Source organism: Lepidochelys kempii, chromosome 2 (genome assembly GCF_965140265.1).
Source record: "Lepidochelys kempii isolate rLepKem1 chromosome 2, rLepKem1.hap2, whole genome shotgun sequence".
Lineage (NCBI taxonomy): Eukaryota > Metazoa > Chordata > Testudines > Cheloniidae > Lepidochelys > Lepidochelys kempii.
In genome coordinates, this window is record NC_133257.1 from 9,099,877 (window position 1) to 9,114,906 (window position 15,030).

The following is a 15,030-nucleotide window of genomic DNA, read 5'->3' on the forward strand; positions in this document are numbered from 1 at the left end:
TTAAATTAAGGTGGGAGCTGGATATGTCTCGTGAAGCTCAAGATTGATTTATTTGTTAAAGCTCACTGTGCCTGGTTTATCTGTAATGCGGCCAGAGAGCTCGTGGTGCCTCTTGACTCGTACGGAAAAATTCTTTTTGTTCTTTCCCTTCCCAGATCTCCACGTCCTTAGACCATAAGCTCCTCCAGGCAGGGACCATCCCTTGTATGTCTGGAAAGCACCTGGCACATTGTGTCCAGACAGATAACTACTAATAGATACATACTAACTGCCCAGAACCCTGCTGCTCATCATGGCAGGTCAGACCGCAGCTCCCGTCTCACTCAGCAGGGCTCTCTGTCTGCTCCTTTGGAGGGAGGTGAAGCGGGTCTACTTGCCATAAGCAAAGAAGGGAAGTGTGAAAAAGATATTGATCGAATGCAAACCGCACTCGGCTCTTTCTGCGTGCAACGGCTGTGAACGTGGATACGCTTTTCTAACTTGTTTTACAATGGAGCTTGATACAGTGATTAAGAAGTTTGTATGATGGGGTTGCCTGACACAGGATGTCCTTTCCAGTCCTATGGCTTGAATTCCTGCCTCCCACCCTCTCCTCCCCATTGAAATTATAAGCCCTGGGAGAATCTGCTGCTGTTAGATCACGTGGGATCCTGGCAGCTTTTTCATCAAAAAATGCCCAAGAAAATGGTTGGCGGGAAATGGCTTAAAACCCTTGACTCTGAACCCAAGTGCATGTGGGCAAATTCAGCTCTTGGAGGGTGACATCTTGGGCCTGTCTCGAGCAAGAAAGGCCAAGCCGCAGCAGTAACTCTTCGAATCCGGCTCACTGTAGGATGGTGATGAGACGCAATCCTCACGAGAATGAGTTGCGTTTTTCCTACCTCAGGCCCGTGAACTTGACTGAAATAAGCTCCTGTAGGAAAATTGATAAAGGCAGCTTTTTAACGGGCAGAAAACCCAACCCCCACCTCACCCCCCTGCAGGAGGCTGATGTCAAGGTAACCGGGACACAAAGGAGGAGTTAGAAAAGTTTAACCAGAGCCTGAGCTGAAAGGTCCCTCTGATTGGAAGAGTCTGAATCAATAGAGAATAGGGGGGAAAGAAAGGGGGGGGGCAATTACCTCCTACCAAGAGAGAGCAAAAGAAAAAGAGATTGACATCAGTCGCTGCCTAAGACGCCTTCTCCCAGCACAGCCGAGGAGAGCAGAAATATGATTCCCTACAAGGAGCCGTGCAAGGACTGACCTTGAAAAGAATCTGAGTTGGGGGAAGAGAAGGAAAATGTCCGAGAACAGTTCGTCTCTCAGCCCCCCAGGATCATTCGCCTCTGGCAGCAGGGTGCTGCAGCTGGCCACCAAAGGGGAGTGGATCACCCTGGAGCAGACCCTGAGAGGCATGGACAAGGGGGACCCAGCCATCTCCCAAACTGACCAAGTAAGTAGCCAACAGCCAAGAAGCTATTTCAGCGTTGGCTTGTGGTATGACAGATACAAAAGAATAAATGATGTTATGATGATTTTGGGGGGCGGTGGGAGGCAGGGAGGAAGGGGAAGGGCTGGAGTCACCGGAGCTAATCATGGTTCTTTCCAGTGTGTAAATGGTCAAGTGCCTTGGGAGCCAGGGGTTTGGCTCTGTCTGCGTCATCTAGTATTCACCCTTGCTGGAGGCAAAGTATTCCACTAGCTGGAATAGGCGGGTAAATCCTCTCTTACCTGCATGAACTGACGACTCTGCTCCCATTCTCCTTCCTGGTTGTGGTTCACGCTGAATGGCTTCTCCTTGTTAAGAACAGGGATATTTTAGCCAGTGGTTTCACTATTATTGTGTGCATGCAGGACCGCCACTGAGATCCCGGCCCCATTGTGCTAGGCGCTGTGCAAACGCATAGTGAGGCGGTCCCTGCCTTGAAGAGTTTCCCGTCTCAATAGACATGGCAGATAAAGGAAGCATTACCGTCCCCGTTTTAGAAATGGAGAGCGCAGGTGAAGGGAGCTTAGGTGACTTGCCCGAAGTCTCACACAATGTCTGAGGGAGAGCCAGGGATTGAACTTGGATTTACTGAGCCCTAACCCAGAGCCTCAGCCACAAAACCAGCCTTCAGTATGGACAGAGGAGCAGGAATCATTTAATTGGATAGCGTTTGTGACCCGTCCCGTCCAAAGGGGGCTGTCTGTTGGAGTGCTCCACGTGTGCTGAGCAGCGCTGTCTGAGCCACCCAGCATGGAACAGTCCTGGAGTCTTGAGCCCATGCTGCTAACCAGTGCCACTAGCTGTAGAGGGCATTTAGCCATTCAGGGTCGAGAGCTTTGGGCTTGGATTCAACCTTCATCTACCAAAGTAGGCCCTGATTTTCTGTGTGTCACTGCGGGCCCTGTAACCCTGGGTGCCTCACAATGCTTTGCTCTTGTAGCTCCCAACCTGGGCCACTCACAACCAGCCTACAAGCATGCAGGTCACACCCGGAGGGCCTGTGCGCTAGACAGCCCTGGTACAGCTGTTCTGACCCCAGCAGCCTGTCTGCAGCTTCCAGCAGCCTTGGATGCTACTTGCAGGGTGACCCCAATGCAATCCCAGTCCCGAATTGCCCCCAAACCTTGTGCTCTGTAATTTCCACCCTTCTACAGGACAGTTCAGAGAAATAATTTGATTTGTTTGCTCCTCTAACCAGACACAACACCCCAGCTGGCCACATTAACTGGAGTTGACACCCATTGGAGTACAAACCCAATGCTGTTGGTTTAGATGAACAGCAAGAACAAGTTTATGAACAAAAGAAGATAGGGTTTTAAGTGAATTCAAGTATGAGAGAGAAAATTAGAAATGGTCACCAGCAACTGAAAGTGAAAGCACGCCTCTAAAAGTCTCAAACTTAATCTAGCAAGTTTTGGTTCAGGGGTTTGGCAAGATGGCCTTCGACACCTGTAGTCTGCCAGCAAGATGGTGATGGATCCTCCTCCTCTTCCAGAGGCATAACAGCACAGGTGCCTTTGTCGTTTTAGGTGAAAGAGAAAACATGGGGTTTTCTGGCCCTTTCTTTGACAGTCTGGTGAACCTTGGAGTCTTCTGAAGGTTACGCCTCAAAGTAAAGTTTATTCAAGCAGTGAGGAAAGCAACATGGAGTCTGGTGATGAAGGAGGCTCTGCGCCCTTTCTTCCCCCATTTATGTTTGCTGAAATGCAAATTATTCTGTTTCCTGCCATCTCCTCCCCCTGCTGCCTTGATGATCCCGTTTGCTACATATATGTAAATTGGGGTAAACACGCATCCCTTTGTTTATTCTAGACCTGTTTTAAAATCTTTTGCCTAGGCAGGGCTGTCTGGTTTTGAACATGTGCTAACATAGTCATACAGGGGAATTCATAACTTTACGAATAATGTTGCTCCCTACTTTTCACCACTATATTATTCCCTAGCACGTTGTTAGTTTTCAGTTGATGTCTCTCAAGGCATATTTTGTATAAAGATTATTACAGTAGTGTGCAGCGTGTGAATAAAGGGGTGCTTTGGGTCACACTGGATTGCACAGGGTTTACAGACCTAGCTTAAGAAAAGAAAAGCCCCCAGAGACACGCCTGAGGCATGCCTGAGGCAGAGTGCTCCCTCAGGAGGGAACAGGATGGCCAAGCTGTTCCAGCCCTAAAACAGCTGCAATCTAATGAAACTCCAGGCCTGGGTAAAGACAAACCCAGCAGTTCTTACAGTCCTGATTGACTCGGCTCTAATCTCAAACTGGGCCGAATAGAATCATGCTTGAGTAGTTCCATTTTCACCTCTTGGAAAGATCTCGGAAAGTGGGTTTTGAGGGTAATTGTTCATGTTTAGACAGCACAGTGTGGGCTGGGACCCTTGCTACCCGAGATCTTAGCCTTCCTCCCCATGCACCAGCATGGCAGCTGGGGTCAGGTGCTGAAGTGGTGGTTGCCTGAAAGGTGACCTTTCTAGGAAGAAATGAGCAGCAATAGTCCGTGATGACTCAGACATCTAGGGACTCAGTCAGCAATGCCTGTCTTGTCTCCTCCAGGAGTCAGGCCTGACCCCCTTCATGATCGCGGTGAGAGAGAACAGGCTGTCCATTGTCGAGAGGTTGCTGGAGCTGGGAGTGAATCTTTCAGACCAAACTAAGGTAAGAGACCACTTACTATCTTGCTGTCCATAGCCCTGATGGGAATAAGTGGAGCAAGGAGAGAGAGACTCATGTTAAAGGACTCCGTACAGTATGGAGTTATGGGCTACGTGACCACTAGGAGGGGATCTGATAATTGTTTGCTGATAGTATTCTCATTCATTGTTTGTATTACGGTACCACCAAAGTGAGGTCAAGGTTCCATCATGCTGGGCGCTGTACAAACACCTAATGAGAGACCGTCCCTGCTCAGCGAGCTGAATAGCTACATAGGCATGACAAAGGAAGAATTGCGATCCCCATTTTAGAGGTGAGGAACTGAGACATGGAGAGATGAAGTGATTTGCCCAAGGGCACACAGCGTGCTTGTGGCAGAGTTGGGATTTGAACCCATGTTATCTGAGAACCTCCCCAGTGCCTTAACAACAAGCTGAGCCTTTCATCTGACAGCATGTGAATGAAATAGACATGGAGGAGGGAGAGGAATTGTTTATGGCAAAGAGCAAGGGACTGAACCTGAGCTTAGGAAAGCGTATGAGGAATATCAGGAAATGTTTCCTAGCGTTACGGTCTATTAGACATTGGAAGAGCCTCCTAAGGAAAACTCCATGGTATGAATCATCTAGGACTGGACTGAACTGAGCAGGGAGGAGTGTTTATGATGGGAATAATCCTGTAGTAGCAGAGATGTGAGTAAGCAATAGGTCATTTTCATCTCTAAAGCCTATGGTTAAAGGAGTCTGGCAGCTTGTGCCAGCTGGAGGTCGTCTGGTCCAAGGCACTGGCCTTTATTTGTTATGTATTTGTGCACAGAAATAAACATCTGTGTACATCTATTGACATGCTGAGGAGGAGAGAAGGTAAGGGTCCATGATAAATATTGTGTGGCTCTGCAATTTGTTACTTGGGACTCCCTTCCACAGCGGTGGGGTGTCTGTGTCTTTTTTAAGCCTAGATCATGTCTGGTAATGTTTTGGGTATTTAGTTTTTCAAATGTTTTTGCGAAAGGGCTGCAGTTCACCTGCTCAGCGGGAGAGGGCGCTATGGTCTGGAAGGCTGGTGGACAAAGAAACAAAGGGCCAGACTTTCAAAGGTATTTAGGCACCTAAAGATGCGGATGGGTGGTGTGACGCTTTGGGGGTTCACCCAGACCAGTAAGGGGTTGTGTCTCCATCTGCCCTGTGACCCTGGGTGCTTCTGTGCTGGGAAGTTTCGGCTCAGGGCCCTGCCACCAGCAGCCTGCTACTAGCACAGTGACCTCACCCTGTCTTCCACCAGCCTGGTGGCTCCTTGTAGGGTGATGCCTACAGCCCTTCCAGTCTGGAGTCTCTGTCAAGCCATGCCCTCTGTATTGTCCAGCCCCTCTCACTGGGCCCTCACAGAGGCTACCCAGTTCGCTGCCTCCAAAGAGCCAGATCTCACACCAACCTGATAGTTCGGCTGTGGATGTTACCCTTCACTTTCATACATAGCACTGAGATGGGCTTGTAAGAAAGCCACCCTACTTTTATTAGCACAGAACATAGGTTGAAGGGCTCCCACAGAAGAGGGAAACAGAGAGAACAGAGAGGAAAGGTTACAAATAAAAACAACAAAATGTGCTTTCTTGTGACTCAAACTTGAATTCTAGCAAGTTGCAACCATTGCCTAAGCAGTTTCCTTATCGATCACAATCCCTAGTCCCCAAACCGGGGCACCCGACTGTCCCAGGCTCGAAGCGTGCTGTAGCCTATTGTCCCCTCAGTGATGGAGGCCGAAATGGCTTTTTGCTTCTGCTCATGTTTCCCCAAACTCATTGTTTAGTCCCTAGAGTCAGGCTGATCTGCTGTTCTTCCCTTCCCATCCCCCTGCTGACTTGTATGTTAATTGGGCTTCCATTGTTTTGATTCCATAATGCTTAATTTCCATTGGGGGCTGGCAGATAGCTGCCTTCCCTCGTCTCTGGGTGAAAACCCGTTCCTCCCATCATTTGGTCCCAGAGTTTAAAGCATAATATCAGTGAGTGTCCAGAGTTCCTCATATCACATAAATACACTCACTTCCCAATTACATTAATCACCCCTGCATCACCGGCTTTCCTAAAAGACCTTACCCGATACACTTTCATAGTACAGGAATAGTGTGTACAGTCAGTTGATTCAATTGCATATTCTTTGGGGTTCAGCCCCCCTGTTCTCCCCCTGGCGTGTCTGGACCCTGATTGTCACAGATTTTCAAAAGTGCCTAGGCATCTTCCGCTAGGCATCTGTAGGCACCCAAATAGCTTTACCACTCTGGCCCAGGCCCATTGTCATGGTAGATTTTGCCCTAGTATGTGTCCTGCTGGACACGGAGTCTGATCCCCTGTAAACGGCCTTATCAGCACACACTACCAACAGCCACTGGCCAGGGGACCAGTCTGCATGTGAGGTAACTGCAAGGCCACCCTTTCCCATCCTTCCCTACCCCGGGCCAAGAGAGAGCTTTCCTGGAAGTGCTCTTGAAATGCCTTGAGGAGCTAATCTGGACCCATGCAGGGAATGCAAACCCAGCGGCTCTCCTCAGCCCTGAAAGGGGCCCCAGAAGCGAGGTGGCCAGCCACCTGCATCAGCTGCTGACCTTCCAAGCCTCCCCACTGAGATGCCTCCTGCTGCTTGGCAAGGACTCCAAGGACTTCCGAAGAGCAGTATCCTCCAGGGCACGGCTTTCAGTGCCAGTCCCTCTCTGCAGTGGCCGGGGGAGAGGGGAGCTGCCTCCAGCAGTGCACGTTCATACCTTGCACATGATGGAGCTGCACGCGTCTGCCCAGCCCTGCAGAAACCAGGCAAAGCCGGGAGCCTCTTCTGATTCAAACGGAGTCCCATAGACCTGCTTAGTGCTTCAGTGCCCCGTACAGTTAGCGGCTGTGGAAAGGACCCGTGGGGAAGCTCAGAGTCAGTGCAGCTGGAGCAGGGACTGCAGAAATTCCATGCATTAGAAACAAAGTCGCTGGTGAGCATCTCTGCTGCCCTCCAGGAGGTGATTTTCATGAAGATTACTGCTCCTCAGCTGTCCCTGGGAGGTAGAAAGAGCTAATTAATCCCTGGCGTAGGTTGTCTCATGTGCTTGTAGACCTGGCCAAAAACGAAGAGCCCTTTGAGGTGGGCTGGCTGCTGCAGTGGGAGCATTCTGAAGCTGCAACACGTACACAAGTCGTCTGAGCTCTAAAGCAACGTTGGGAGCGGATGAAATGCCATTGCGGGAATGACCAGCCCTCTGGGTGTGCGAGGCTAAGTATTGTTAACCTTCATCTTCACACTAGAACTGAGATGCTAAGTGACTTATCCCAGGTCACAACAGGAGTTGGGACTCGAGTCTGTTCTTGTGACGTTAACGTTACTCCTCTGGAGTTATGCTGGATTGACACCACCAGTCTAACTGAGATCAGAATCTGGCCCTCAGTTTCAGAATGAGGATTAGAAACAGGTCCTGGCTCCTAGTCCTGGTCTCTCACCACTAGGTCACCCCAGAGACACCCTCCAGAGAAGCCCCAGTAAGAACAGTGCAATTCCTCCACCTGCCAAGCCCCTCTCCTTTTTGGTGTGAAGATTCCTTTGGGGATCCAAGTGAAGGCAGGGTTTTAAAGCATTTACTAGTGAGGAAGGATTTTCCCATGTGGGTTTCAATGAGAGGTTTAAAAATCTCTTTTTTAACCCTTCCTTTGTCACGATTTAAGACAATCTCCTTCAACTCAGGCTCAACTGATGAGGAGCATGGTTTGGGGTAGATCTGAGTGGCTTTGGTGGTATCTCTCTTGTACGATTATACCCCCCCTACCACCTTTGACTTTGTCCTGGGACTGGGTCTGAGATTGAAGGGTTTGGTTTGCACCAGTAGCCCATGGAAGTGAGTCTGGGAGGAGAGACCTCAAAGAATATTCCAGCCGCAATGCTTTGATTTTGCTCTTTCCTGGAGACAAACTTTTCTGAAAGTGGGTTTTCCAAGTGTTAGTTTCTTACATAAGGAATCTTGAGTCCTCACTTCACCTCTCTTTGCTGGGGGACCTGGGGAGATTTGAATGGGACTTCTGAGTGAATTTGCGTCTACTAAACTCCGCATTGTGTATGTCTGTGGATTTCACCTATGAGTGTTCCCAGAAAGAGTCATTTAAGTTCATACGCCCTAGTATTCACACTAAAAGCACTCTTGCATTCTTCCAGTCATGGAGCAGAAACAATATCATGTGACTTTGTTGCCAAGTTGCAATTGGTCAGATACAGAGTAACTTTTGAATACTTGTGCAAACATAAATTATTATTTATCTTTTATAACATGGTGCTACCTAATGACCACAACCTCAGCTAGGACCTCAGTGTGCTTGGGGCTGTACAAGCATATATAGTCAGAGCCAGTTCCTGCCCCAAGAAGCTTATAACTGAAGAGCTTGTCCACATACAGTTACACCAGATTAACTTAAGTGTGATTTTTAAAGTGAGGTGCAAAAGGTTTCCTGGGCATTCCTATAGCAGTGCAACCAGGATCAGCTGAGTTCAATGACAATCCATTAGGAACAGGTTTAAGCAAAACTGAAATACAGTGTTCTTAATCTGAAATTCCTGCAAGTTTGTGTTGACAAGACAGACAAAGGGTGGGAAGGGGAAACCGAAGTGACTTGCAGAGGAATGCCTAGCAGGTCAGTAGCAGAGTGGGGACTAGAGAATCAGAACTCCTGACTCCCAGACCAGTGCTCCATTCACTGGACTACACAGCAGCCAATAAACAAGCTCAGAAATAAAAATGTCAGAGAAATGTGAGCGCATAATAAATAGGAGTCTCCCTGCCCTGAGCTATCCCAGAGACAGAGAGACGAGGGAAATGACATGCTGTGTCTCACTCAGGCAGATCTAGCACCAGGTTTAGGAATAACGGCAAGCGTTTACCAAGCTTGATCTCTGTGTAATAATGTCACAGCCTGTTGAGCAGAGAGCAGCTAGACAAATCCCCTCTCAGCTGACATTTGTCAGTATCAGCCTGAGTGATCTTTCAAAGCTGCTCCGGCGAGAGTCCTTCATGCCTAATGACGAGCTTCTTACTGCATCAGCACGGAGCTGTCGTCGGTCAGGAAGATGCGTTGGAGGCCTTTCTTCTGCCACGAGGACCTTCAATTGGCACCACGGGCCTGGGAGCTTTTGTAGCAACAGTAAATCTTGCAGTCCAGGCTTAAGTGCTGCCTTGGAAGGAGATTTCTCTTGAGGTTTGCACAGCCTTGATGGGGAAGAGGGGCAGCGAGAGCCATTTCTTGTAGTATGCGGGAACTAAGGGAGGGCTGGTGGTAACGGGCTACAGGAGCTGTCGTCTTGGATACAGTCCAGGTCAGAAGCCTTTCTCAGTCTCTGTGAGAAACACCCCCATCCTCGTCATCATTCAGGCCTGTAACCTGGACGTCCTCTTCAGCTCTTCTCTATCTGTGGGCTTGCATCCAGGCCATGTCCAATTCCTGATGCTTCTTTCTGCATCACATCTCTAGGATCCAGCTTTTCCTCTCTGTCCACATGACGAGAGCCATTGTCTAGGCCCTCCTCATCTTACGACTCGCCTACGGCAACTTCCTCCCCTCTGGCTGTCACAAAGCTCATGAGAGACGATGGGTAGGGTGGGGACAGACCAGGCAGGGCCTTGACCCTGAGAACACGCGAATGGCTGTCGCAAAGATCCTTTTCCTGGCTTGTTGCTTTGGCCATATTACCCCTTAGCCTGTGAGGTCTACAAAACACTTGACAGTTAGGCCGCTGCTGTGCTGAGATCACTGCCCATCATGCCAGCCACTGTGGTCTCATTGTGTCCCTCATCTGTCCACCTGTCTCCACCTGTTCTTTATAGTTGTACATTTAGATTGTAAGCTCTCTTGGGTGGGGAATAGCTATCTGTTCTATGTTTGTGCAGCCCCTAGCGCAAGGGGGCGCTGGTCCTTAGGTGCGATCATAATATACATAATAAATAATAGCAGCCAACATGTTTTTACAGCCCAGAGATGTACTAGTCCTTGACCACTCACCAGGAAACAACAAAATGCAGCCAGCCCTGTGGAGTAGGAAGCAGAGGCTCACTTCAGAGCCAAGGTTCCCCTGGGCCAGCCTGAGGATCTGGGCTCCCCCTACTGAGGGCCTCGTTACTGAGCCCAGCTTTGCCAGGTCCTTAGGCAACAACCTTAGCAGCTGTACTACGGTGGGGCACTGAACCGCTACCCCTCACCAACAGCCTTAGTGCTGAAGGCCTACAGACCACAGAAGCCATGACTGGATGGACGGGCAGTACTCTCGTTGGGTACCTGGACCATATAAAGGCTCCAACAGGAAGAGGAAGCTGTCTGAGCAACGGACCATTGCCTGCTGACTAAACTGCCTCCCCTGGCCCTACCTTGTTGCCCCTGCTGACTTGCCTGACCTCCCCTTCCCAATCCACCGATCCTGCCCCTCAGACTGGGTCTTCCAGCTACTGACCGCTGTAAGGACTCTGACCATTGCCCCAGACTCCTTCTGATACCAATCAACAGCCTAACTACCCCAGCACCCACGCACACTTGACTATTGCTCTGGGCCCTTCCCCTAGCCGTCCTCGGCCACCGGGCATTACACGAGGTTATTCTTGGAGTGTCTCCCTCAGTTTCTCCTTGCTTTCCCTGCTCTCCGTTTGCTCCCTCTCTCTCTGTCACCACCTTTGCTCTCTCCCACCCAGAACCACCCAACTTCCCATTGCCCTATTCCTGACATAGAATCAGAGAAATGACAAGCTGGAAGGGACCTCAAGAAGTCATCCAGTCCAGCCTCCTGCACTGAGGCAGGACCAAGGAAACCTAGACCGTCCCCGACTGGGGTCTGTCCAACATGTTCTTAAAACCCTCCAAAGACGGGGATTCCACAGCCTCCCTTGGAAGCCTCTTCCAGAGCTGAACTCCTTTTATAGGTAGAAAGTTTTTCTTCATATTTAACCTAAATCTCCCTTGCTGTAGCCTAAGCCCATTACTTCTTGTCCTACCTTCAATGGAGAGCAACTGATCACCGTCCTCTTTATAACAGCCCTTAACGTATTTGAAGACTGTTATCAAGTCCCCCCTCACTCTTCTTTTCTCAGAGGTCAGGTTTTATAAACTTTTTATCTTTTGTGTTGCTTTCCTCTGGGCTCTCCACTTTGTCCACATCTTTCCTAAAACGTGACACCCAGAACTGGGCACCATACTCCAGCTGAGACCTTATCAGTGCAGAGTGGAGCGGGGCAGCTACGGCCGCTGTCTTACACAAGGGAAACTCCCGCTGATACATTCCTGGAGTGATAGTCACCTTTTCTGCAATTACATCACATTCTTGGCTCATGTTCAATTTGTGATCCACTGTAACCCCCGGAGCCTTTTCAAGAGTACTACCGCCCAGCCAGATACACCCTGTGCTGCAGTTCTGAAGTCGATGTTTCCTGCCTCATATAGTACTTTGCATTTGTCTAGATTGAACGTCCTGTCTCAGGGCCGGGTCCTAACCTTCCCCTGGGTCTGGGAGCAGCAACATGCAGGCAGGGCATAGCTCCTGAGGGATGGGTTTGATGGTGGGAGCAGGCAAAGGGGCTGTGGCAGAGGAGGAGGCTAGAAGAAATGTGAAGCTCCCTCAGGGAAGATGAGCTTTTTCCAGTGCATGCTGGCACGGGGGAAAAGCACAGGATGAGAGTTAATAGCCCATTTTTCTGCCATACTCTGTCTTTGAGTATATAGAAAACGCCTTCTCGTGCCTGGGATATTGCTCAGAGCACTGAACTGGGAGCCAGACCTAGGTTCTAATCCCAGTTCTGCCACTGGTCTTCTGGGCCTCCGTTTCCCCATCTGTAAATGGGGGTAATGATACTGACCTCTTTAGTATAGCGCTTTGAGATCTAGGGATGAAACGCCCTGTGTAAGAGTTAGATGATGAAGTTGTTATTCAGTGCAGATCATCCCAAGGGCCTGCGCTTGCCCTGCAAATCTAATGCAGCAAAGTTGTCCTTTCCATTGAGGAGACCTAATGGTTCCATGGTCCCTCAAGCTGAGAGAGATCCTGACATCCCTGGCACTCGTATTGCAGCTGCAATTACAAAACATTACTATATTAAGGAGAGAAGAGTCAAGCTCCAGGCAGCCAGATGGCCAGCGGAGGGACAAAACGCTTAGTACAGAGGCCTTGTCTACACTAATCCTGTAAATTGATGTCAGTTATGCTAGTTAAGGTACGTAAACTAGATAACTTAAGTTGATGTAGCTTACGTCGACTTAAAGCGGTGCCTACACCGTGCTTTGTTAACGGGAGGCGCTTTCCCATTGACACAGCCTCTGCCTCTCATTGAGGTGGATTGATTAAGTCAGTGGGAGAGACTCTCCCATCTACTTATTGCATCTTCACCAGACTTGTTGAATCGATGAAGAAGCTATAGCTCAGTGGTTTCAGCCTTGGCCTAAACCCAGGGTTGTGAGCTCAATCCTTGAGGGGGCCATTTAGGGATCCGGGGCAAAAAAATTGGGGATTGGTCCTGGTTTGAGCAGGGTGTTGGATTGGATGACCTCCTGAGGTCCCTTCCAACCCTGATATTCTGTGATTTTAGGGGGAGGGATAGCTCGGTGGTTTGAGCATTGGCCTGCTAAACCCGGGGTTGTGAGTTCAATTCTTGAGGGGGCCATTTAGGGATCTGGGGCAAAAATTGGAGGATTGGTCCTGCTTTGAGCAGGGGGTTGGACTAGATGACCTCCTGAGGTCCCTTCGAACCCTGAGATTCTATGATTTTATGATGCCACTGTATGAATCGCAGAGGCGACGATTTAGCCCATAGTGAAGACATGCCCTATGTTTGGCACACACAGGGATTGGATGGCTCCCGTGGTTTGAGGATCTAGGAGATGCTCCAGTTGGATGATGAGATCTGAAACCCTTGAGCTTATGTAGACTGTTGGCCCAGACCCTTTACTTTGTAAGTAATTTAGTGACCTTAATAAGGTATTTTAATTTAGGGGTTGGCAATGGCAAAAAATAAAAAAGACCATCATCTCAGGATGTTAGGTAGATTTGGGAGGAGGAGCATTGATTTATTTGATATTCATGCGATGATTGTCTGATGAATTTATTTTCTCTTTGATTGTTCTGTTGTGCGTTAGACAGGGAATGTTACAGGAAGTTTAGCAGTAGTTATCTGATTATGTGTTTTGTGATCGTATTAGTTATTATCTATTGGAGGTAGTTAATAAAGCCCATACATTAGAAAAGTGATTTCAAATCCATTTTCTTTAGCTAAACGACAAGGAGGAGCTATCGGACTACCTAGAATCTTGGGTAGGATAGAACAGAAGAAATCATCTTTTATACTTGCAATCTTTGTATTCATTGTTCTCATAGGCTTAAGTCAGTGAATGTTTGAGTGCATAGGCCCCAATTCAGCAAAGCACTCAAGCGTGTGCTTCAATCTCACTGCCTTCAATGGGTCTTAATGTTAAGTGATTTGCTAAATTCAGGGGTCTTGGAGGTGCTTGGGTGACGGGTGCTATAAAAGGGTGACATGTTTTTATTATTTATTTATTGCAGTGTGGAGATTTGCCTGGATGATCTTTGTTTAGCAGCTCAGTTCCTGATATAGTTTTCCACCACAGAGATTTTTCCCTCTGTTAGCTGGTTGGCCACCAGCTGATTATTTTTAGTAGCAATAGCTGTGATTGGTGATTACTAAATCATCCCATGTGGAGAGATTGTGGGTTGGATCGCCTACTTACTGGGTCTTTGCTGTTTTGTTGTGGGGGGAGGGCATTGTATTCAGGACATTGATTGGCATCAACTCTATTGGTAGAATTGCCAATTATGGAACTAATATATCTGGGAGTCTGATATCAGTGTTAACAACTGAGATGCTTGGCTGGCTAAACCACTGTAGAGAGTTCCCGGACCTGTAACGTAGGGTTTTAATGCAGTTCTAGTGATGGCTGTGAAAACTGGAAGGCTCTCAGTAAGCATGCACGGCAGGTTGCTGTTTTGTAAGCAGGGCTCAGGGCTTCAGCCTCTAGGTGGTTGAAATCTGTCCCAGGTCAGAACTGACCCAAAGTAGTTTCCATCTGCCAACGGTTTGAGCTTGGAGCTCTCTGTCTTATTCCCTGTTGAGCTGTGTCCCCACCGCACAATTTGTGATCCTCCACTGGCCCCCTAATTGTTAGAGACGTCAATACTTGTCCTCCCAGCACAGGGGTGGAGACTAAATTACCCTTCCTTCCTTAGGTACAATGTCAGGTGCTCAGATAGCACAGTGATTACTATGGCATAAATGCCTAGAGAGACAGTCAAGGTGGGTGAGGGAATATCTGTGATTGGACCAACTTCGGTTGGTGAGAGGGACCAGCTTTCAAGCTACACAGAGCTCTTCTTCAGGTCTGGGGAAGGTTTCACAGCTAAACGCAAGGTGGAACAGACTTAAGCATAAGGAGTTAACATATGTTGCAAGAGACCATTCACAGCCTGACAGATGGTCCTTCCAGGCCAGTGTTGCTGCAGGTTAGCAGAGCTGGGTAGGAAAGATGTCTCTATCCTGGGCCTTCTCCATGGCTAAACAGAGCTCTTCATTCTGGTGGGCTGCCCATCTGGTCGAGAGAGGAAACCCATCCCTGCAGGACTGAGTAGTTGAAACTGTGCTGGCTATAGCTGCTGCTGAGGTTTTGAAGGCGTGTTGCTAACTGCTCTTTCTCTGACCCCTTCCAGAATGGCCGAAATGCTTTACATGTGGCTGCTGCCCACTCGAAGGAGGAGATCATCCGACTGCTGCTGGCTGGAAAGGCAGATCCCAATGTCCCCGGAGGGGTATGTGCACATATGGGGGCATGGTAGGGGGGAGCGTCATTGCCCTTGAAGTCTCCTCTTCCGTTTCTTCAGCCGAATGGCAATTCTGAACAGGGCCGCGCC

At 48.9% G+C, this 15,030-nt stretch overlaps 1 protein-coding gene across 5 annotated transcripts in view; it reads left to right on the forward strand.

Annotated features, from left to right (window-relative positions):
• The first annotated feature begins 1,113 nt into the window (after window positions 1–1,113).
• LOC140906317 (uncharacterized) overlaps window positions 1,114–15,030 on the forward strand; it is a 77,361-nt gene continuing 63,444 nt past the window's right edge. The window contains exons 1-4 of one of the 5 annotated variants that reach the window (XM_073330010.1): window positions 1,374–1,434; window positions 3,000–3,253; window positions 4,022–4,123; window positions 14,830–14,928. In XM_073330010.1, coding sequence (XP_073186111.1) covers window positions 4,043–4,123; window positions 14,830–14,928 — 180 coding nt within the window. In that variant the 5' untranslated portion in view covers window positions 1,374–1,434; window positions 3,000–3,253; window positions 4,022–4,042. Of the gene's footprint in view, window positions 1,435–2,999; window positions 3,254–4,021; window positions 4,124–14,829; window positions 14,929–15,030 lie in introns of all 5 variants that reach the window. The other 4 variants (XM_073330012.1, XM_073330008.1, XM_073330009.1 and 1 more) reach the window with 4 other exon arrangements.